This window comes from Heteronotia binoei, unplaced genomic scaffold, assembly GCF_032191835.1.
Source record: "Heteronotia binoei isolate CCM8104 ecotype False Entrance Well unplaced genomic scaffold, APGP_CSIRO_Hbin_v1 ptg000532l, whole genome shotgun sequence".
In the NCBI taxonomy this organism is placed as follows: Eukaryota; Metazoa; Chordata; class Lepidosauria; order Squamata; family Gekkonidae; genus Heteronotia; species Heteronotia binoei.
This window is the reverse complement of record NW_026800046.1, coordinates 488496-512220: the sequence shown is the minus strand read 5'-3', so window position 1 is coordinate 512220 and position 23725 is coordinate 488496. Positions and strand designations below refer to the sequence as shown.

Genomic DNA, 23725 nt, shown 5'->3' with positions numbered 1-23725 from the left:
AGATCTAATGTCTATAGCACCATATTGTTATTGTTAATGTTAATTTTAATATAATCTGTAAATTGTTTTAACCATGATTTTATAAGTATAACTTGATGTATAATGTAGTTTTATGCTGTGAGCCGCCCTGAGCCTGCCTTGGAGGGGAGGGCGGGATAGAAATATAAAGTTATTATTATTATTAAAAGGAGTTTATAACTTCACTGGAGTTTTCCATAAATGAGTGGTTGAATTATTTAAATCTTATATGCTTAACATAAAACATAATATACCATGATTCCTCCACCACATACATTTGGTTGACCAGAAATCTTGAGAAGAACATGAGAACTGGATGCAACGTGGAAGCTACAGCTCTAGGGGAGACCTTAGTTAACTGTGCCATTTCCCCCATCACCACCATCCTGACATGAGCAGAAGTGCCTTCCAGTGGCATACAGAATACTTCCTAACCAAATCAGATTGTTCGATATATTCTAGGATTTTCCTATAACAGCCTCTCAAAACTGCTGAGGGCATCAATTGTGTCAGCTGGACTAGCTCCCAAAATTTCACACAGATTCAAAAGAAATAGTTTCATGATGATTCCACGGGCAACTAAAACTGGCAGGCCTAATTATGTTCTTGCTTGGGCAACTTACCATTTTCAGTCACTGCAAGAGTCTGAGCATCACCACTCCCACAGGCCACATCAATAACTTTGAGTCCTTTCAGCCCCGTAACTAACATTGGGATTGTCTGATCTTCACTGGAACCTTCAGAACAAGCAAAAACAAAAATATGTGTTACATTTCTTTGTTCAAGTCACTCTGAGTCAGATTTAAGCTCTATAACTTCATAAGATCAGTTAAGGAACCATCTCCAACATACCATGGCCCAGTCTGCCATAGTTCCCTCGACCCCACGTGTACAACTCTCCTTCAGCAGTGATTGCAGCACTGTAAGTGCTTCCACATGCAATATGTATGACATGCTTTCCAGCCTGCTTCCCAGACAGAGCAGAAATCATCTTTGGTTCTTCTAAAGGTCTATTCAGAAAAGAAAAAGAAAAAGTACAAATGTTTCAAAAGTGATCGCACTGAACAGGTCACATAAATTACATGGCAGAATCATTTATTAAGATGATGAAATTGAAAGAAATGCCAATTAAAGAAACATTTTGATTTTTTTTCTATACACTACAGCAGACTAGCGAAGCGAGAGTGCATTTCAGCATTCAAAGTGCCACATTTCTTTTTTTATATAATGTGGCAAGTGAAGATGCCTACAGGGTGAGGACATGGTGGTGGCAGCAGAGTAAGGTTAAACCAGCAAGACACAGCTGGCTGATGGGTGCTTCTGCAATCCTGAGAGAAGAGGATGTGCCATTGAGCTAGTGGGAGTGGTGGCAGGGGGAAGCAAAGGCCCCATCATTTGGTATCTTGGATCACTGCAACAGTTGGAGAGGTATTTAAAGATGAGAATACACAGGAGTTGGATGTGGAGGATAAAATTAACACGATACGCAGAGGACAGTGAGAGAGCACCATGCAGCCAGTGAAAGAAGTGAAATAACTCCCCCCTGTGGGAGGAGATGGCAAGAGCAATCTTTGGCAATAAAAGCAGTGTTGACTATACCCTGTGCCTTACTTGGGGGACATGGAGACCCCAGCCTTCTGTGAGCACCCATGCTCCCTCCTCCCCACTCCAGGCCAGAGGTGGATCCAGCGCCTACACACAGACACCACATATTTTTCTCTACAATCCCTCATATATGAAGATTTAAACCAAGTATTTAGAAGTCTGCAGAGCCTTTTGCCAAAAATGAGGATTACTTTTCAGAAAAGCAGTAATTTTTTAAAACCATAAGTATCTCAGGGATTTATAAAATTATATTTCCTTAATATTGGTTTGTTTTCTTGTTGTATCCTTAATAGTAACTGTATTACACTCAGTAAATTTCTGTACATATCTCATGCCCTATGGCCATCCAGGCAGCACTAACCTATCCAATGCCACAAGTTATGCCTTACCACATATCCTCAGCCATTTACCCTCTCTCAAGAAGCATATATAGGACTAACATTCTGTACTGATTCTCAGTACTGATACATTCTCAGTACTGATGCACGTACTGAGGATCATATTTTGCTGACAGACCTTTCCAGACACCCAGTGTGTTTAAGCAGTCAGTGAGTTTAAATCTTGATTGGACCATCCATCACCAAATCCTTTTCTAAACTGAAGAATTTCCCATAACCCTTTGAAATATACACTGCAATTCCTGAAAACACTCATCCTTTCTCTAGTTTAGCTATTAATTTCTACATACAGATATTCTCAGCAAGCTGGATTCCGGAATGTTGCCCCTGCTCTATATCACAAATACAAGCTTGACATAAACATTGGCTTATAGTTGCATGTTGCAAGAGATTCCCCTGCTGAGCAGACTGTATCAGTGTGTGCCAGAAATGCAAGGGAGCCAAGGCGAAGAGACAATTAGTGATTTAACACACTTTATATCTAAAGGAGTTGCTGGGAGGGAAAAGAGTAAAGAGTATCCTAGCAAACAGAAGAAGATTCAGAAAGCAGGATTTTAGCAAGTTCATAACTGGTTATATGTTACTGAACTTAAAATATGCAATATACTTATTAACTCATACTTTTACACATCTTAAGCATTTTTTCTTCCCAGAGACTGGTGCATCATGAATAGCCATAGTACAACCCATTACTTAACTGGCATGTAAATTTATGGGAAACACATTTTATGTTCCTAGTCACTATAACTTTAGTACACTTACACAGTATCTCCATGGCCCAATCGCCCACCATCTCCACAACCCCAAGAGAAAACTTCTCCAGTAGCTGCCAGTGCAAGGTAGTGGTGACCATCTGAATGTGCTGCAATCTTCACAATAATTCTAGAAGCAAGACTCTGTACCAACTGTGGAACCTACAAGTGTAAAATATACAATGTACCCCAATCAAAACATGTCTTATGTCTAAAGGAGGAGATAAACACAAAGAAAACTGTTACTTTAAAGAAATTATAGGCTAGGCATAAAAAAAAATCAATTAAATTAATGAAATGACCTTTCTACAGTTTAACATTTCCACTAACAGTGTATTGAAAACAGCAACCAACCATTTCCACTAGCCAAAACAAACTTTACAAGTATTTCTAACATAAACTAAGGAGGCAAAAACAATACAACAAGCTACTGCCAAAGCAATTTGTAGTACAATTCATTAGCTACACTACTGAAACACTATTTAACAGAACAGATATGAAGACAAGATTACCAAACTACTGGTTATTTTGTTAGCATAGCCCTATTATATTACCTGCAATACAAAGATTTATTTTATTAGCTACAGTTTTAACAGCTACAATAAGAAAATACTGGGAAACAAGTAGAAAAACTTACCAGTGTGTCACTATTGTATGCTTGTGTATAAACACGCCCATTTCTAGATAAGATCAAAAAGCGTTTCTCTGAGCAAGCAATCTGTGTAACTCCAAGATTAGCAAGTCCTTCACACTGAATTGGGCCACTTACATTTGCATAATATTTCCATCCTATTAACCCCCATGCTATGACTTCTTGCAAAGAACCCTGAAAGGCAAATATTTGTTTTAGAACACATTTCAAAATAAAACCATCCTCTTAAGGATATTCTAGATTAAGAGTTATTTTGTTTCTACAAGTTTCTGCTTCAACATGCAGCTTTATGAACATGATTAAAATTAGAAACACATGAGATAAGGATGCACACATAGCAAGACAAGTAAAAAGTATCTGAATTGATGGATTTCCAAAGCCATGTAGAAGTATAATGGGGCAAAAGCTTTAACATTTTCTTTTTGTATCAGTTTAACAGAGAAGTTGTTTCTCAATAGCATATTATCCCCTGAAAATTGAAAGGCACGTAAAAACAAAAAGTTTGACGTTGCTGTAGATGGAAACATACAAAATATTCATATAGCCATGCCATATGATACAATTTTGAAAGTGAAGATGTCAAAAAATTACTTTGTAACACAGCCTAAAGAGGCTCTAACCTGATCTTTAGAGACTGCTGTTTTATACTAATATCTTCTATTACCAAAATTCACAACTCGTGCACATTACCTTATGAGATGTAGGCGAGCTGCACTGTGGAGGCATGCAAGGAGTTGCCAGGCGATCTAAATGAGCCATAATCACAACGGCTGTTTGTCTTAAATCAATTGCTAGCTCGTTGTCTTGTGGCAGTATTAGGTATCTTAGAAAGTTTTCATTGGGGCTCAGAGGGTAGGTCAACATCTTTAAAAGATATTAAGAGCATTTCAGGCAGAATTTCCAACCCACAGTACATTTCACTATTTATTCTTCCAAAAATTCCTTGTCACAACTCAAAAGTTTTTTTATTTATTTATTTATTTATTTATTTGGGATTTATATCCCGCCCTTCCCACGAATGGCTCAGGGCGGCTTCCAACAATTAATCAAACTTAAAAGTAAACAATTTCAAATATAAAACAGTTAAATAATTTAAGCAGTTAAAACATTAAAACAGAGTAATTCAGTTTTTTTGAAGCTTTAATACAGGATACAACAGCTAACAGCTAATAACCTCCACTTTGCAAATGAAAATAAGCATAATAACATGATCCAGTAATTAACACAGCAGCATAAGAAAGTCTTTCTCTGGCTATCAGCATAGTTATTAAAACATTTTCAGTTTTCATTTCAACTGACAATGCAAATATGCAAGTTAAGCTAATTTTCTCCACTCATGTTCATAATGATGCGAGAAAGAAAGCACGAAATGCATGATTTAAAATATAATTTATTTTCAATCTCACACTAAAGAGTTTTTTCCTATTGTTCTTGGAAAACAGATGGTCAAGCACAATAAAGACACATCACATGATATAACCATTAACAGGGATAGCATTACAGTAAGTTGCAACTTGCAGTGGGCATCACAATCTTCACATAAACACATTTCATTGCAGCATATCCTATCAACATCAGTGAAAAGTCATTGCCTGCCAGTGTGCTTCAGATCACAGTCTAAATTAATTTCAATATAAAAGTGAATACCTGAAGGTCTTCTTCGGTACTGTTCATGTCCTTATTGCTAATTATACTCTGAAACCTTTGCAGCAAAGGAAGGAGAGGGGCACTGGTTCCCTGTGCTGATCGTTCATTGTCTGTTTCCCTAGTGCCATTGTCCCAAAGCTGAAGCAACAGCATAACAGCAGACAACATTTGGCTGGAAAACAGAATCATACCGAGATTGACTATGCTGAGAAAGTAACCCTTTTTACCATTTCTGTCACAAACAGAGAGGTTAAAAGTCCCTGCTTGCCCTCAAGACAAGGTAATAAAGACTGGCATGCTTACATTCCCCTACGCAGACTAGGAAGCAACAGATTTCTTCAGTAGCCTACCTTAGAGTGCCTCTCTGGACAGCCAATTCCAGTAGTATAGCAAGTGCCAAGTGCTGATCTTGCAATGGAATGTTCCCTGATCCTTTTGAACCTGGGGCTCCATGGATGTCTCTAATTTAACAACAGGAAAAAAGGAAAATAATTAATGTTCTATACATGTAAGTAAAAACCAGTGTATAATATAATGTTGCCACACAAAATCTACCTCAACCGTTGATTGCTCTTTCCTAATTTTTTCAAGAGCATATTGTTAATCAAACATTTTACTCTTTTACTTTGAGCTGCATTTACAAAATAAACTCCATATCTAAACGTCAGTTGTGCAATTAAAAAAATGGAAAAAAATACAGCAGAATACTTCCTCATTTTTATTGTTTTCCAAGCGACACTTAAAATATCTAATTTCAATTTGCTGAGAGGGTTATGCAAACAAACATCATACTACAACTACTGACTGGAATTTTTCAAGGTGAAACTTGAACTCTGGCCTAAGCAACACTCAAGCAGCATTTAAAGTAACTTACCCAGTTACAACAGACCTTAGAAATTTAGTTGCTCTCTCCACAACTTCCAACCATACAGATGATACTGTTCCTTCATCAAAGAGAGATGCTTCTGGCAATGCTCGAAGGGCATCCAGTGACTCCTGTAACAATTCGCTGCAAAGGTCCGCATCCTCACCTAACGTTAATGTTGTGTGTGTTAGTCCTGTTAGAATATTTTGCATTATAGGAGATACGATACAACTTAAGTTAAAGGCATCTCATCAAAACTGGTCTGCAGGTTTGGGTGATTACAAAGCAACATTACTGCTATAATTTATATCAATAAAATGGAATAAACAGAAGTCTTACTGCTATAGTCCATACTGATAAAATTGGGGGAGGGGGGACAATAACAACTAAAAAAGGGTAAGAATAAAGATAAAATTATATGGCGCTTGCAAAATGAAATATTCAAGCAACCAGTTCTGCGCATCAAAGGAGGCTTTGGGCTTGTGCTTCTCAGTCTACCTGCCTCAGAACAAACTGATGTTGCAACTGAAGGGAAGTGCAAAAGCATGCAAATCTGCTGTTCAAAGTCAAACCCCACTGGATTTGCACATCTCCTTGAACGTCTCAAACATGCCTCTTTGTTTCACAGTGTAAAAGCAGCACATGCACAATAAATCATTCTCTCTCAGAGCCATAACTTCAAAAAGTGAGTCAGCTAGGAACTGATTAATAAAATTCCTAAGATTAAATTTATACATCTACAGTCACTGAAGGGACATACAATAGCTAAATGACAATTCTATTACTACACAAATCCTATCAGCTATACAGAATCATTCTACTGTACCTGATCTCCAAGCTCTACGTAGGAATGCAAATGCAAATGAAAGGGCTGCTCTGGATCCTACACGTGCAAGACCTTCTACACCTTTGCCTACAGGCCTGGGGCTGTAACAAATACAAATCAGTTAAGGAAAAATGTATCTATTTCTTGATCAAAAGTATACAGTCTCTTTCTAGATGTTAAAGACTTGGGAATTATCCTAAAAACCCCAAAAGGATCCAAGGAATTGCATAGAGCCAAGCTCTAACACCCATTTTTTTAAACTGTTGCTACATAAAATACTGATAATCTTGCTAGTACAAAACCAAGATTATAAAGTGATATTAGTATACAGTCATACTCACAATCACCACTAGAGATATGATTTTGCTGAGTAAGTGTACCCAGTGGGCAAATGGCAAAGAGGGGGTAGATTTTCTGGAAGAAACCAGAATACCTTTTTTTGTCCACCGCAGGCAGGGGAATATTGCTGCTTTTCCATTTCACCTTGACATTATCCTGTAGAACTGCTCTATCTAATGCAATAAAATAGCGTTCTAAGATGGCAAGTCTCTGCTTTAGCCTCAGAGCAGACAGAGTGGTGGTGGCAGTTTTTTTGGCTAGCACTTGCTGCTCCTTTACCAGTACATAAAGGCACTCTTTAAGCTCATTCACGTCTGCAAAGAAGAAAAACAGAAAAAGGTTACTATTCTAAAATGTAGGCACAACACACACAGCTATTCAAAAACTGAACATAACTGAAATAACCTGATGTTTTATTTAAAAAGAGAACTGCATCAATGCCACTCTATTATTCAGGAACAATAACATCTGAATACTTGGGGTACAGTGCAGTGTAAAGTTGAAATGAGCACAAAAGAACATACTAGAGTTACCATGCTATTTTTCTTTTAAGATGCAAAAAAAAATCCACCTTAGAAGGAGAAAGTTTCAGTATTCTTGCATAAGATATTACAAATATATTGATAAATATTACTTTAAGCTGCCCTGACCTGTAAAGGCCGGACAAACCCAATCTTGTCAGATCTCAGAAGCTACGCAAGGCCAATTCTGGCAAGTATTTGGATGGAAGACTTCCAGATAATACCAGGGTCAGGAGGCAGATGCAGGCTATTAAGCCATTTCACTTCCATGCCTCAGTAGAAGTTGCCAGAGGACTCCATGACTTCCAGGCACAGACGCACACACACACAAAACAAAAAAACCAAAAAAAAACCCCACCTGGGGCATCGGAAAGCTGTATGTAGTCAGACATATAGTTTAGATTTCAGGAAAGCAAATTCTGACAAACTTAGGGCCTGTTCAGACACACAGTTTGTCACTGCTGTTTCATATCTGCCTCCCGGTAGTCAATCGTTGTCGCCCCCCTCCAATCCTGCTCCAAACCGGATTATTTTGTTACCTACTCCTTTGCTGTGTTTTCTGAGTTGTCCATCCTCGGTTTCACCTCACAGTTTTCTCTGTTTGGATAGTTCTGCTGCAATATTAACCAACTTCCGGATGTCTGAAAGCTGTCCCAGAGCAAAAGGAGCCTCAGACATCCAGTTTACGGTCATCATTTTTTTTACTACTTAGCGAGATGCGCATAACCGCATAATGTTTTCTGACCTATGTGCATATGCACATAATGTGCTTATGCGCATTATGTGCTTACATGCATAATAGTGGGCGAAACAAAAAAAAGAACTGCATGATGCCACATCGTGTGCACGGCAGAAGACAGTTTCACCGCAGAGTGATTCGAACTGCAATATGGCAGTCTGATTGATAATATTCGGAACAGAACCAGGTCAGTTTAACACGGACTCAACACACTGTGTGAACAGGGCCTCTAAGTTATAAGCCGCCCTGAGCCTGCTTCGGTGGGGTAGGGCGGGATATAAATCGAATGAAATAAATAAATAAATGGGTAGAACCCGATGGCCAGAAACACTTAAGGAGAAGGGAGTTCAAGAGGGGTGGGAGTTTTAAAAAATGAAATATTGAAGGCACAAACACTATTCCTATGAGAAGGAAAAATGAGAAGAGCCTAAAGTCATCAAGGTTGCTTCATAAAAAGCTTTCTGAGGACTTAAAAATAAAAAAAGATTCATTTAGGAAATGGAAGGAGGGCCTTATAACCAAGGATGGATATAAGCAAATAACCATGCTTGTAGAGAGAGAGTTAGGAAAGCTAAAACTCAGTATGTAGGCTAGTGAGAAATGCTAAAAGCAACAAGAAAGGTTTTTTTCCTTATGTTTCCTTATGTAGGCCCATTGTGGGGACAGGAAAGTGAAATTTTAACAGGTAATGACAAGAAGATAGAACTGCTCGATTCTTACTTTTCTTCAATCTTCTCTTGTGAGGGTGTGACGGAACCGGCCCGATTCTGCCTTCAGACCCGGTCCCGTCAGCTCCCTATTGAGTCGCCAACTCCTGGAGGGAGCTATTTCTCCTCCTGCCCCTTGGGCTCGCTGCCACCACCTGCTCAGTCTAGGGGTTCAGATTGAGAGGAACAGGACTCCCAATCCCCCTCTCCAGCTATGAGGCCAGGCCTCAAGGTCCTCTGCCACTCTGTACTTGGGTTTCACAGAGACCTCAGCACTTCTTTGGGGCACCCCTGGAGGATTGGCACCTTATCCAACTGCATGCCTTCCCCCTTGCCCGGGGCCCCCTTTATAAAACAGCGTGGTCTAAAGCGGTTTGGGGATCTATGTGGTACAGAGATTGACTGCCAGCATTTAAAACAGAAAAAAAAATTTATTTACAAGAGAAAAAGAAAGGGAAAGAAAAACAAAACAAAAACAGTTGCATTTAAAAAGTTAGCACAGCACCCGCACAGCACACAGCATAACAAAGAAAAGTTGATTATAAACGCATCCTGCTGGCCCTGATCTAAACATGCCCTGCCCCTTTGGATGACTTACTTTGTCTTACTGCCTGGAGGCCTCATTCTCTTTTGAATAGGCCGCATGCACAGGCAGGAGCTCCCCCACTGGCAACCTCTTCCTTCGAGCTGCAGCTGAGAACTGAAAACTCTTCCTCTTAACTCACATGCAGAGAACAAAAGAACTTCCTGCCTCTCTAGGAGACTTTCCCCCTAGAGTTGTTGGTTTGGCTCTGGAAGGGAGGGGGGGGAAGGAGGGGAAGGCTAGGCCCAAGCCTGCTTGGCAGTTTAGCAATCCCTCCCAATGAAGCACCAACATGGATTAAAATGGCGTTTCTCCACAGAGGGAAATAGTGCCCAACATGGCAAAAAACAAAACACAGGAGGGAAGGGAGTTGCCGTCTAGGATTAGCACGGGGTAATACATAAACACCTAGTTTCTTAAACGAAATTAAGTAGTTAGAGCCAGATGAACTGTTTCCAAGGGTACTAAAAGAAATTGGGGATGTAATTTCTGAGCCGCTGGCCATTATTTTTGAGAATTCTTAGAGAACAGGTGAGGAGCCAGAAGACTGAACACAAGTAAATGTCCCCATCTTCAAGAAGGGGGAAAAGGAGCATCTGGGTAACTACTGGCCCGTCAGCTTGACATCTATAACTGGAAAAGTTTCAGAATAAATAATCAAACAATCAGTCCTTGAGCATTTAGAAAAGATGGCTGTGATTACTAAGAGCCAGCATGAGTTTCTCAAGAACAAGTCATGTCAGACTAATCTTAGCTCTTTTATGAGAAAGTTATTACCTTGCTGGATCAGGGGAATGCTGCAGACATAATTAATCTTGATTTCAGTAAGGCTTTTGACAAGGTTCCACACAATATTTCTTGTAGACAAATTGGTAAAATGTGGTTTGGATACCATTACTATTAGGTGGATCTGTAACTGGTTGACAGATCGCACCCAAAGAGTGTTTGTTAATGGTTCAAAAGTGTTTTCAACTAAACATTAGGAAGAACTTCCTGGCAGTCAGAGTCATTCCTCAGTGGGGCAGGCTTCCTCAGGAGGTGATGGGCTCTCCTCCTTTGGAGGTTTTTAAACAGAGGCTAGATGGCCATCTGACAACAATGCTGGTTCCATAAGTGGGAGGCCAGAAACGGTTCCATCTATGCTTAGTTTTTGTGGCCCTTTCTTACACATCCAGGGAACTGCTGAATGCCACTTTGGTCAGGAAGCAATTTTATCCCTACCATTTTGGCCAGGGATCATGGAGGTTTTTTGCCACCTTCTAGGCATGGAACAGCGGTCACCGGAGCGGGGCAGGTATTTGTGAAGTTCCTGCATTGTGCAGGGGGTTGGACTAGATGATCCTGAAGATTTCTTCCAACTCTATGATACTATGCTTTAATCTAACATTTACCAAGTCCTTTGGTGTAGAAATCTGGTGTGCTAGACAGCATTTCCATGTGTGCTCGTACACACACATACTAGGGCATCTATTTGTTTTTTATTTACAGTATCACCAGCATCAGCAGAATTCAGACACTAACCCAATCCAGACATTAAAAAGGCATTTGAAGGGCACAAAATATCACACCAAACAAAAAACTTGTTTTGTTCATGTGCAGTATTTGGATAATTCATCATAACAAAGGAAATTTGCCAAGACAAAGAATGTTAAATTAAACAGTGATGGCCTCCCCTTTTAGCAAGGCTACCACAATTTATCCATAGAATGAGACAAAGGCACTCCAAAGCATGTAGTACCTATGCATGAAAAGTAATTAACAGTATGGGACAATTGCTTGGATTGGAAGGATTTCCACCACAGAGCATAACTTTCTCATCTCAACCCCTTCTAGTGCAGCCCAAAATACCTCACAAAATGCAGAATTTTGGGACGCATTTTGGGCTGCAACACAATGGGTGAAATGAGAAAGTCATGCTCCATGGATGAAAACTCTATCTCTTTGGTGCATTCAAGCCACTGCCACTCAGAGCATACTGCAGTGCTTGTGCCACTGGTCCTCGACCTTGGAGCTGTTTTTTACCTCTAGTGAACAAGAAGTATTTAAGTACTAGTGAAGACAGCAGGACTGTAAGCCCAACTCTCTCCTGGTCAGGTGCATGGGCTTTCCAGCTTCTGTCCAGGTCTAACACAAACTCCTACTATTATCTGCTTCAGCTGTGCTGTGGAAGTTGGTCATTTATGAACTACACTTTCTTTGTTCAGAAGGTGTGGGAGATATTGAGAAAGTTTACTATCCTAAGCAACGCCCAAAATTTCTATTAGAAACTGAAGGTGTTTGATTTTGTTTGTCATTACGTGGTTGCTCCAAACAGAACATATGAGCTATTATTTAAGACATACATATTGCCCACATTGACCAAAAGAAAGTATTCACACTGATTAAGGGCATTCTTATTGCCAAATTTCTGTCCCTTAAATATTTCTACTATACTACACTTTAATAGGGAAATCTGTCCCAAATGGTACCATCTGAACCAAACAGACAGCAGTCCATATGGCAGATGTTTACAAGATAGAACATGGGTCACAGATGCCTTCAATATAGACTTGCAAGCTAAATGATTCAACTTTGAACTAATCCACAGTAGAGCCTCAAGATTAAAATGTCTTTCCTTTTGTTTCTTTTCTTTCTCTCTCTGGTAACCACCTCATCCTAGATTGCTCTAAAATTACATAGCAGGTTTTTTTTTTATCATTGGAAGACCATGAGCACTACATTCTAATCATGCCCACAGACCACATTTGCAAGGACAGCAAGCATTACTTTCATTTTATCCACTGGTATTATTTTAAGGGGAGGTGGGGGGGGGGTTTACCCTTACAAAGCTGCTCTTAAAAGCTACAGAATTAGAGATGCCAGCCTCCTGTTGAGATCTGGGCATCCCCCAGAATTCCAGCTTATCTCCAGACAACAGAGATCAGTTCCCTCGGAGGAAATGGATACTCTGGAGGGTGAACGTTGTGGCATTTTACCCCACTGATGTCCCTGTCCTCCTCAGTTTCCCAACCTGGATCTGATAACTCTACCCGGGGGGGGGGGACCTAGCAACCCCCATATAGATTGCAGAGTATGTTTCAATTATATTTCAAACTGAAGTTTAAACATGGACACTTCACGAACAGCTAAATATTGAAACTACTGGTGCTTGGAGTACTTGAAAACAGAGGGTAAAAAGGAGCCTCAATCTTCCTCCAGAACTTCTCAAAGGATCAGTCAACCTTTTGACCGTCCCCCTCTAGTACCAATACTGTCACAACAAGTGTACATCAAAACATCCAGCCCACATTACTTACTCTATATTAAATTCAGTATTGTTCTGAACTAATGTTGGGAAAACTGAAGCACTTGCTTTTTGGAAACATGAGAAAACATCTCATTTGATTATACATAACTGAGCCACTTTTTTTAGCAGCTACATACCCCACAGTATCAGTCCACAACAGCTGTAACATTAGCAAGCAAGAACCTAGTTAACTGATAGAGATGCCTCATAGGGCTTTATCACTGTAAAAAAATGTTCAAACCCTGGGCAAAGTTTTCAACTACAAAATTCTTTATTTCCTTTCCCCCTAGGATTTTTCAAATGACAAAATGATTCCTCTCTATCATCTCAACATTTCCAAGCTTTATGCAATACTAATCTTTCCTATGCTGTGAAACGAAGCACAACCAGCGTGTCAAGTTAACCTAAAAGGCTACGTGATTTCTTTTTAATTAAGAGGAACCTTTACAACATGAAGCACTGATACATACTAAACATAACAGAAATGGCATAGTGTGTAAACATCTACTTAAGCCAAATTAGGAAACCCACAAGAATAAGCTTTCCCCCACTTTCTTTGCGTCTTAGATGAATAAAATTTGACGTAGCTCCTTTATAAGAGGCATTTTAAAATGTAAAAAGGTAAGCTGTATAAAGGCCACTTGACACAACACAGCCAGCTTATTTGTCACTGTAACCATAGCACTTTACTTTGTAAACAAAAGCCCTAGGGAACATACTTTAGCACATGGCCATCTGCATGCCAGTATTTCATAACAGTGATGACCATTGGATGTGTTCACTGATGCCTAGTGTGAACAGCTGCATCAGTAATGACTCCCCTTGACCTCCCAAGACAAATATGCTATCATTTAAAGACCTCTATATATTATACATCCAGCAATAACCTTTCTACATTCTGAAGTTTTTAACCAATACTTCAGACATCTATCTACATATTACCCCATCTCCTAAGTCCAAACACAGTTCTCAACCCCCACACATACTTAGCTTCAGCCCACTCTCTAACATATTAATGGCCACCAAACAGCAGAGCATATTCATTTGTCAGTGCAAAATTTACCAGTGACAAGAACTGTGGTTCCAACAACACTCAGCAAGAAGCCTCAGACTGTAAGCTGTCTGAGAAAGGAACGTGCTAATTCAGTACTACATGCCATATGTGGTATAATCTTGACTCCAAACAAATATTAAAGGCCATCACTCAAATTACATGCAATTTAACTACTTTTCACGATAAAATATCTATCATTCAGGACATATGCAAGATCAGTGAACAAAACATTAGGGAAGTTTGGAGTCATCATCAATATGCTGATAACCCTGCCTTGCATTTTCCAGCCAAGTCCCACAGCTTCAGCTCTTACCTTATCTTCCTAAAGTGGGGAATGAATATGGGAAAGCTTTCCAGCAGTACTAGTCATTACCCTGTATGATCTTGTTATCTGCTTGCTCCTAGACTCTGCACCACATTGTAACAGAGGCCAGAAACTGCCCACCCACCCCAAAAAATCCACTTGGCTAGAAAATAGTGCCCCCCTTTTGTCAGATTCAGGCTAGGCAAAGAGCTTCAGGCTTGCTCATGCACTCTCCCTTCTCCTGAGCAGGATAAATTCGCCATAGGAAATCAAAGTTTTTAATGTGAAAAATTATGTAATTAGGCAGCAGCTATATAAGGATGCATATGCAGCACCAAACTTGGACCATGATCCTAAAAGCCATTTGCCTGAAAGCAAGTGCCATTGATTTCAGTGGAATTTTCTTCTAAGTGTGCTTAGGACTGTAGCCTCAATCCATTAATAGGCTGTACTAGTTACCTAGGGACCTTCTGGAAAGTCTGCCTCACGGAGGCCTTAAAATATACTATTATAGCTGCTAAGATAATTGTTTACAATGTCACACTAAAGCCACTTTGGAAATTGTTATAACCATAGTCAGCATGGCTTCTGATGTGATTTCCTGATGCAATTTCTTTTAACAGCTACAAGAAGTGCTATATAATATAAAGAAAACCACCTCCAATCTCACAAATCAAAAATTTCATGGGCTGCTGAGTCATAACACTAACTAGAAAAACTGCCTTGTGTCTATTAACCAAAATAATATAATGTACTTTTTAAAATGTATATAATGTATTTTTTTGCCTTTACTGCCTTTGAACTCACAGGGGCCTGGAAGTTATATGGTCCAGTCCAAGCCTAATTAGCAATTTAATCTGATAGCCAAGACTTTCACCAAACTGCCTCTATCAAGCTGTTCTTAAGGGCCACACACTGTAGCAGAAAAATAGCGAGGGCCGCACAGAATTCTGGTTTGAAGCAAGGTTTACTTCTGGTACCAAAAGTAGGACCCAGTCGGGCTTGCCCGCCCCAAAGACTGAGTTCCAGTCATTCTGTATACAGACAGCTTTATTCACACAGAAGCGAGCAGGCAGGCACATAAGCTTATCTGATTTCAAGATCCCTGATTTCAGAGGCCTCCCCATGACATCATTCCCTTACTTATCTACTATAGCAATACGCCTCTAAGAGGCCGTTTCTCTTAGCTGGCCAGCTTTGGCCCACACCCACCGAGCGGTGGTCAGCATTTCAATGGAAAAGTTACATCAGACATTTTAATTTTGGAGGGGCAAAGCATGTTCTTTTCATTATTATAGGGGTATTAATTAATTATTCAGGGGCTCTCCTTCAACACACTCTCCAAAATATATACCCACAAAAAATGCTCAAACCAAGTATCTCCCCTTGCTAATCTGGGCATTAAATCTTTTTTCAAAATGTGTGGCAAGCAATTTAGAGACTCTCATTTTTTTAAAAAAAGATGCAAAACAGTACACTCTCAGACTGATGAAAACAAAAGATAAGGTTATTATAGGGAGGCAGAAGAAAAATGTAAGAGCCCCATGGCACAGAGTGGTAAGCTGCAGTACTGCAGTCCAAGCTCTGCTCATGACCTGAGTTCGATCCTGACAAAAGCTGGGTTCAGGTAGCTGCCTCGAGGCTGACTCAGCCTTCCATCCTTCAGAGGTTGGTAAAATGACTGGGGAAGGCAATGACAAACCACCCCGTAAAAAGAGTCTGCCATAAAAACGTTGTGATACAATGTCACCCCAGAGTTGGAAATGACTGGTGCTTGCACAGGCAACTACCTTTTTTACCTTTAGAGGAAAAATAATGGATTATATTTAGGCAGATCAGAAGTAGGAAGTCAATCAAGCAAGGCCGTTGAGACCCTGGATGAGAAAGGAATGAAATCTGATACAGGAAGGTGTGGAAAGTGCAAGTAGCTGAATACATTCTCTATCTTCACTACAGAAGATACAGGGTACTTGCCCACAATGGAGACGCTCCTTTTGGAGCTAGAAGAACTAAGTCAAATAGATGTGACTAAACATATATAGGTCTAACCAATAAAAAGTAACAAGTCTCTTGGTACAGATAGCATACTCTTGAAGAGTTCTGGCAATAAAATACAATGTAGAGTTACTCCCATATATGACCAATGATTTCAAGAACTCAAATGTAAAATTACACATCTCTTCGCAGTGGTCTGATGTGAATGCAGTTTTGGGGTACCGCTATTGCTCTAGTTGATTCATATAGCTATCCTGTTTTTTTGTTCTGGTTATCTGATGATGGAATTATATTATGTTTCACTATACTGTGAACCACCTTGAACACATGTATGTATAGAGGCAGTGCTCAAGTATTATCAATGAATACCTTCAACTAGTTTCTAAAGTTGGCCTCACTACCAGAAGATGAGAAAGCAACAAATGGAGTGCCAATTTTTTAAAACGGGATTTAGAGGGGTAATCTGGAACTGTAAACCTAAAGTCTGTGCTGGGTAAATTGATCAGACAGTTGAAGAAAGAATTATTTAGCATACAAAAAAATAAGCCCTACTGAAGAAGAATCAATATGGCTTCTCCAAATAGTAGTGCTGCCTCACTAACTTTCTGAAGTTCTTTGTTCTTAAATATATTAGTATGACCGTGCAGATATAAAATACATGCCACAAAATAAGAAGAGGACAGTTCTGCTCATGGATTAGTTAATAATCAGTAGGTAGAACTAAATCTCCACAATGTAGAGGAGAAAGCAGCAGCATTTCCCTGGAATTGGTATTACTACGAGTGATATTATTTATTCATATATGTTCTGATAGGGGTAAACACTGAGCTGGCCAAGTGTGCAAATAACACCAAATTTTTCAGGATAGTGAAAGACAAACAGGTTGCAGAATGCTCCAAGAGGAACTCTACAAACTCAGTTCATAGACAACAAAATAGCAAATGAGATTCTGTGTAAGCAACTGTTTTAAGGGATGCATATTGGTGCAAAAATACTAAGGCTACATATACATTGATGGGGTCTAAACTAAGAAAGAGACCTTAATACTGTGATAAATAATTCAACTAAAAAGTTGATTTAGTGTGCAGCACCAGTGAAAAAAATGAATAGATGTTAGGAATTATCAGGAAAAAAACAGAGACAAGCCTGTCAATAAGCCCTTTTACAGATCTACAGTGTGGTCATATTTGCACTACAATGGATAGGTTCAGTCAGCCCATCTCGAAAAGGATACTAAAAGGTAAAAGTAATCCCCTGTGCCAGCACCAGTCATTTCCAACTCTGGGGTGAAATCGCTCTCACAACGTTTTCACAGCAGATTTTTTACGGGGTTGTTTGCCATTGCCTTCCCCAGACATCTACACTTTCTCCCTAGCAAGCTGGGTACTCATTTTACCAACCTCGGAAGGATGGAAGGCCGAGTCAACCTCGAGCCGGCTACCTGAATCACCAGGATCGAACTCAGGTCGTGAGCAGAGCTTAGGACTGCAGTACTGCAGCTTTACCACTCTGTGCCACAGGGCTCTTCAAAAAGGATACTACTGAACTAGAAACGGTGCAAAAAATGGGGAAACCAAGATGATCATTGTGTGTTGATTCCCTACAAGAAAAGCCTATAGAGTTTGAAGGTTTTTCATACAATGCCATCTAATAACTTCAAATTCCGATATGTACATACTGTCAAAAGGAAGTCTCTGGGCAAAATCCTATCCCTTTGGATAAAGTCCCATTTTGTTCAATGAGGCTTACTCTCAGGAAAATGTTCTTAGGATTGCAGCCTGCCTTTGTCAATTTTTAGGTGCACTAGGGAAATTAAACAGATGCCTCAAACAAATTTTTGAAACTTTCTATAACAGTGAGTGAAGCAAAAAAGGATTAAGATTTATACTACCATATTTCACAAAATGTCAAGCACAGTGATACCTTCCAATTATGCCTTAATCATCAACTGCAATTATTAATGTAGTCTGTTCATCTTATAAGCAGTATAACATTCCACTGAACCAAAGATAACTCATATTTCTTAATTTTTTAAATCTTGCGTACATAATTCAAGTATCACAAAAAACTTACACATTCACCATGTGATCACCATACAACCAGGTCTCATGACTCTACTCTTTCTGAAGAGCATTCAAGAAATACATGCACACTAGTAACTAATCTAATGATGTGTCTTTCGAGCTCATGCATAAATATGCTCTGGACATATCTAAACCATTATCATAATGCAGTTCTGTACCACTATAATACCTATTCCCTGACCTCTTACTTCAAAATGTCCATAAAGAAAGATGGCAAATAGTTTAGAACCAACGAAGCCAGAATGCTATTTCCTTCCCTTTCATAACAAGGCTCTTTTGACCACAGCCTTCAGCCTAATCCCACATGAGGGGGAGGGGGAAGGAATCTCACTGCAGTCACAAAACTGTTTTAGTTTTAAGCTGGGTTGCTAAAAGGTAGGATTCCAGTAACCTGGTGATATATGGGTCCTTATCTTGTACAAGAAAAGAAACGCTCTGATTAATATTTGTGAGCTCATTTTCCTCAAGTATCGAGGTAACCCATCTCTATCTTTCCTCACTGAATTTGGGGCATTCTATATGAGCCAAGGTGTCAGAATGTTATTTTACAGAAGATAGTGCTATTGACAATCTGAAAGAACAGGGGACTCAGAATAACCAGACTAGACAGTATAAATCTACAGAATAAACATTATAATATTTTAATGGGAAACACACTTCTACAAGCACACAGAGGACCAAAGCTAGGGAACCAGAATCAGTCCATGCTCTCTAGTACATGTTCACTGCTGATACACATTCAAAGGTTACCATATGGTAACCTTTGGTCATCACCATATATGTAGTAGACACAGCACATGGCACTTCGAAAAAGTGGTTGTGGAGTTCCTCTACAACCTTCAACATGCTACACCATACTCAGAAAAAGATCTGTGACAGTATGCAGTTCTCATTAAGTATCAACTAAAACTGTTGAGGACATCAAGCTGAGAGAATAACTTCTAGCCTGTGTGACTAAATCTAGCTCAGTTGAGAATCCTTATGACAACAAACATTTTTCGTTGAATTTTAATTATTGTTTGTATCATGTTTCGATTCCTATGGATCACTTTCGGCTCAAAGGTGAGATAAAAATACAATAAAATAATATAACACTTTTTAACAATATTGAACACAAGTTAATCATCTCACCAAAACAACCCTTTCCCATTGGAGTCCAACATCAGTGCTGTGGGTTTGGTTCTTTCCACTACAGATGAAAGGCTACCTTAGAAACCCACACCCAAAGGAGAAAGCATGCACCTCACCTCCTGTCTCCAAGCACTTGTACACAATCATCATGGCTCTCAACACTTTTGTACAAGAGCCAAGTCCTGCTTCTTAACATAACCTAACATTTCTGCAGAAATGGAGGATCATACTACCAAGTATGTCTGGTCTTAAATTGCACAACTTAATATTGTAGAGCAACAGTCTATTGACACCTTAAAAACTAGCATTTATTTTAATTAGTCACAGCTCACTTCTTCAGATATGTGATCAATATGGCTGTCACAATATAATATACAACTCTACTCCATAAGAAGAAAATCTGGGAAGACATTACATTACCTGGCTGTCTGCCCCAAACCCAGCTTTCAACAATTGATTTGGCTCTGTAGGTAGGTAACGGAGTATCCTCGTCATCTTTTCTTTCTTTGTCATTCTGTTCTTCTTTCTTTGATCCAGCTTGCCCTTCAGTGCTTTCATCTACAGAAGAAATGCAACCAAGTAAATTGTTGTTTTTATAAAGCAAGCTTTTTTGCAGAAAAGAATTTCTCACCTTCAGTAATGAAAAGGTCATTTTGTGTCCTTAGATCCACTCTAAAGAGCGGGACGGAGTAAGGAGAGAGAAGCACTAACTTTACTGCCACAGATGCCTCATCTCCTGTTTCACTGAGTAACTCTGCAACCACTTCTACTTAAAAATCTGTAACACTGTTAAAGCCATGTTCTGAAAGTCAAAGATTTCTACATAATCTATCTACTTTTGGACTGGAAAGCAAAATCAATAACACTCTGTGATACAATGCAGGAGGCAGAGAGGGAAAACCTGCCACTGGACTCCCACAAATGTTTTGCAACAGCTTACCTCCTCAGACCTCTGCATAAATAACTACAGATTTGTATGAATTTAGATTGTGATGGAAGTATACGCCCAATTATTATTACAAACATCCACTGCATTAGGATTTTTTTTAAGAATTTAATTCCCAAAAGAACAACTCCCATTTATAATACAGAAATTCAAATATATAAGGAATCAAACTATAACAGTAAACAGCAATACACATGTAATTGGTGAAGGCAGAAGTATTTGATACTTAACTTCTAAACACAAGATTAATAGCAGCTCTCTATTACTACCAAATCAGCTATGGCGGGGAGTGGAGTCAAGGACCTACAGAAGGAAGGAGAAGGCAACAAAAATCCTCTCTGCACTCACAGATGAGAATCCAACCCAGGAAATTGCAAATCATAGAGAATCCTCAGTACTCATTAAAAATTAACCTTCCAGGAAAAATCATACTCATTTGTATCTGCTGAACTGAACAATTCCTTAATTAATAAACTTTTTCCCTCTATAATTGGCGTAGAGGAGAAAAAGGGGACCCACCTTTCCGTGGAGAAGCTTCACCACTTTGGGAAATTTCAGAACCAGTGTATACAATTTCTCCATCTTTCACCATTTCATTCCACAAGCCACAGAGTCCATCCCGTGTAAAAGCAAGCTTTTTTGAGGGAGAAAAAAAATCATCAACTATCAAGAGTTGTGACCTCCTGCATCCTAGAAAACTACAAACAATTTTTTTTTGGACTCCAGTCCTCTGGTTACTAAAGCATCTGCTGATGTTAACCAACTGTGCAATTAAGTAATCTGGAACCTTAAACTGGCACCCAAAGAGCGGGATAACATGTGCTCTGCTAAGCTCAACAACAAAGAATTTAAAAATAAACATGTTACACCATGATGCAGCAGCAACTCAGACCAAGCTTTCACAAACAGCAATTAAGTCATTACTGCATCTGGGATGTATTATGTGGGAGCCCACACTACCATGCTTAAACAAACCTAGTCCAGAACTTGGAGCCATCCCCAAAACTTAGAAGCCAGTATCAACACGTTACTCAAAATGAACTGATAAAGATATAATATACCTCAGCAACACTAAACTCTCATTTGATGTGATTATTTGCTTCTCTTAAAGAGCTGTAAAAGGCTCCTGTTTATTTTCAAAGAGCACTCATCTACCTACATGTGTCATTTTATATGTACTTCTGCGAAGAGCTGACATGTGGAGTGTACATTCCTCTCCCTCTTCCTCCTCCATACCAACCAAGGCTGACTCCACAAATGGAGCAGAACTTTCTTGGCTCCCACCGACATGCAAGCTCAAAATGTCCCTTGAAGTCCTGTTTCTGGCAGTTCCTAACTATGATATGAGTGTCCAGTAAGAAAGGGATGAGAAAGCGATATAGATTAGGGCTGAAATCCCTAAGCATAACATACTTCACAGGGTTGTTGTAAGGATAAAATGGAAGAAAGGAGAACAGTTTGTTGCTTTTGAAGGTCCTCCTGGGGAGAAAGGTAGGATATAAATAAATAAATAGCCTACATACATGGACACACAATGCCTCCTGGCACTGGCATTCGGAGGTTTACTGCTTTTGAACATGGAGGTTCTCTTTAGATACCATGGCACAAAAACTGATTCAGAATTGCTTGAACCACATTCTAGGAGAGTACTGCTAAGAAGTCTAAAAGTCTGGACAACTTACTGCACACTTCATCCTTTTCACTAACTGTGCTTATGGCTGCTGATTCTCCAGCAAAAAGAATCAATGATGTCACATACCAGGTTCTTTTGTTTTTATGCTATCTTAATATAGCCAACTACACTTTAAAAGGCAATATATTTTATACATCCCCTGAAACTCAACAAAAGAAATGAAATAATGTCTTGGATGGAAATTAAAAGAACACCACATACAGTTTCAGCTTAGATTCCATTTGCAATCCAAGATGGAATAAAAACTTTAGTGTTATTTCTGTTTGATCTGCATAAGTGAATTCATAATTCAAGTTCTAGTTTGAATTATGATCTGTATTTTTGGTTTTACTGTATTCCCATCTCCTTTTTAACAAATCAAAGGGGTTGGCAATACAAATGCATATGCACTTCCTGGGGATAACCACCTAAATAATGTTAATTAAAATTGTGAAGCTGCCCAATTTGCCTGACTTCATACTGGCATTCATTTATTACACTACAATGCTTCATCAAATTAGTGCTTTTCTTAGTGGAAATTTCACAGGAAGAATGTAACAAATATAGCAGGTTTATCAAAAATAAATACAATAGTGAAAATTGTTCCATGGTTTTGCAGCATTTTAAGTAGCTACTTATCTAATAAGCCACGGTGAATCAAAAGCCAGGATAGTTCTGTCTAATGCACATTCTTTGCACATTAGGCATTTGGGCAATGGAATCTGCATATGGAATTCTAGTTTAACATGGGATTGCGCCCTTTACAGTCGTAAGTATTGGCGCTCTCTCTCTCTCTTAACATTAAGGCTACAATGTCAAGGAAATACGATGGTGTTTGGAAATGCTTGCACAAGATACCTTATAGCAGGTCTATCAAGGTCAGAATTATCCCCTCTACCTAGAAGTGGGCCTCCAGGATTTCAAGAAGTATTTTACATTGCCCACTACTTGACATAGTTAACTGGAGATGCCCAAGATTGAACCTGATACCTTCTGCATGCAAAGCATATGATCTACTTCTGAGCTACAGCCCCTTCCCTTGAGAAGAGTCCAAGGAAGCAGTAGCAGCAAAGGAATCTCCTGAAGAGGTGTTTGTGACATTGAGCATCAAAAGGGGTCCATCTTCAGTTATATACAACATTAATTTCATGTTAAAGAAGTGAGTCAAGAATTAAATGTCTTTTATTTAAACTAAACAGTCCAGAATGAATTAACTTGCTTGACATAATACAGTATGCAGAATACTGAAAAGAATCACATATATCCCAAGGTTTGAGACATTCATGGACTTTTATTTCCAGTTAGAAATGAGTATTTTGTTCAGTTTTATACTGCGTTAATCCAGTGTGATTTTTAAAATTTTACAAGCTTACACTTAGAAATATGCTTCCTTCTTCCTTGGTATAATGAATATCATCAATTTAAGCATTTAAACTTCCATTTAGACTCAAGTACAGTATTATTTGCAACAATTAACTAGTTGCTAGCAATTCCAAGAACCACCATACTCCCAATAATGGTAAACTGAAGGCAAGGAGAAATGAATATTAGTACAGTCTTTCATTTTTCTGTATCTGCCTACCCAACTGTTTTAAAACAAA

General features: G+C 39.1%; 1 protein-coding gene across 1 annotated transcript in view; it reads right to left on the bottom strand.

Annotated features, from left to right (window-relative positions):
- LOC132590671 (E3 ubiquitin-protein ligase HERC2) overlaps positions 1 to 23725 on the bottom strand; it is a 130431-nt gene that overhangs the window by 99172 nt on the left and 7534 nt on the right. The window contains exons 3-14 of the mRNA XM_060263636.1: positions 20972 to 21086; positions 19927 to 20064; positions 7197 to 7416; positions 6764 to 6864; positions 5947 to 6103; positions 5423 to 5533; positions 5073 to 5244; positions 4116 to 4289; positions 3411 to 3599; positions 2784 to 2935; positions 871 to 1028; positions 642 to 755 (exon numbers count right to left, since the gene is read on the bottom strand). Of these exons, the coding sequence (XP_060119619.1) occupies positions 642 to 755; positions 871 to 1028; positions 2784 to 2935; positions 3411 to 3599; positions 4116 to 4289; positions 5073 to 5244; positions 5423 to 5533; positions 5947 to 6103; positions 6764 to 6864; positions 7197 to 7416; positions 19927 to 20064; positions 20972 to 21086 (1801 nt within the window). The remainder of the gene's footprint in view (positions 1 to 641; positions 756 to 870; positions 1029 to 2783; positions 2936 to 3410; positions 3600 to 4115; positions 4290 to 5072; positions 5245 to 5422; positions 5534 to 5946; positions 6104 to 6763; positions 6865 to 7196; positions 7417 to 19926; positions 20065 to 20971; positions 21087 to 23725) is intronic.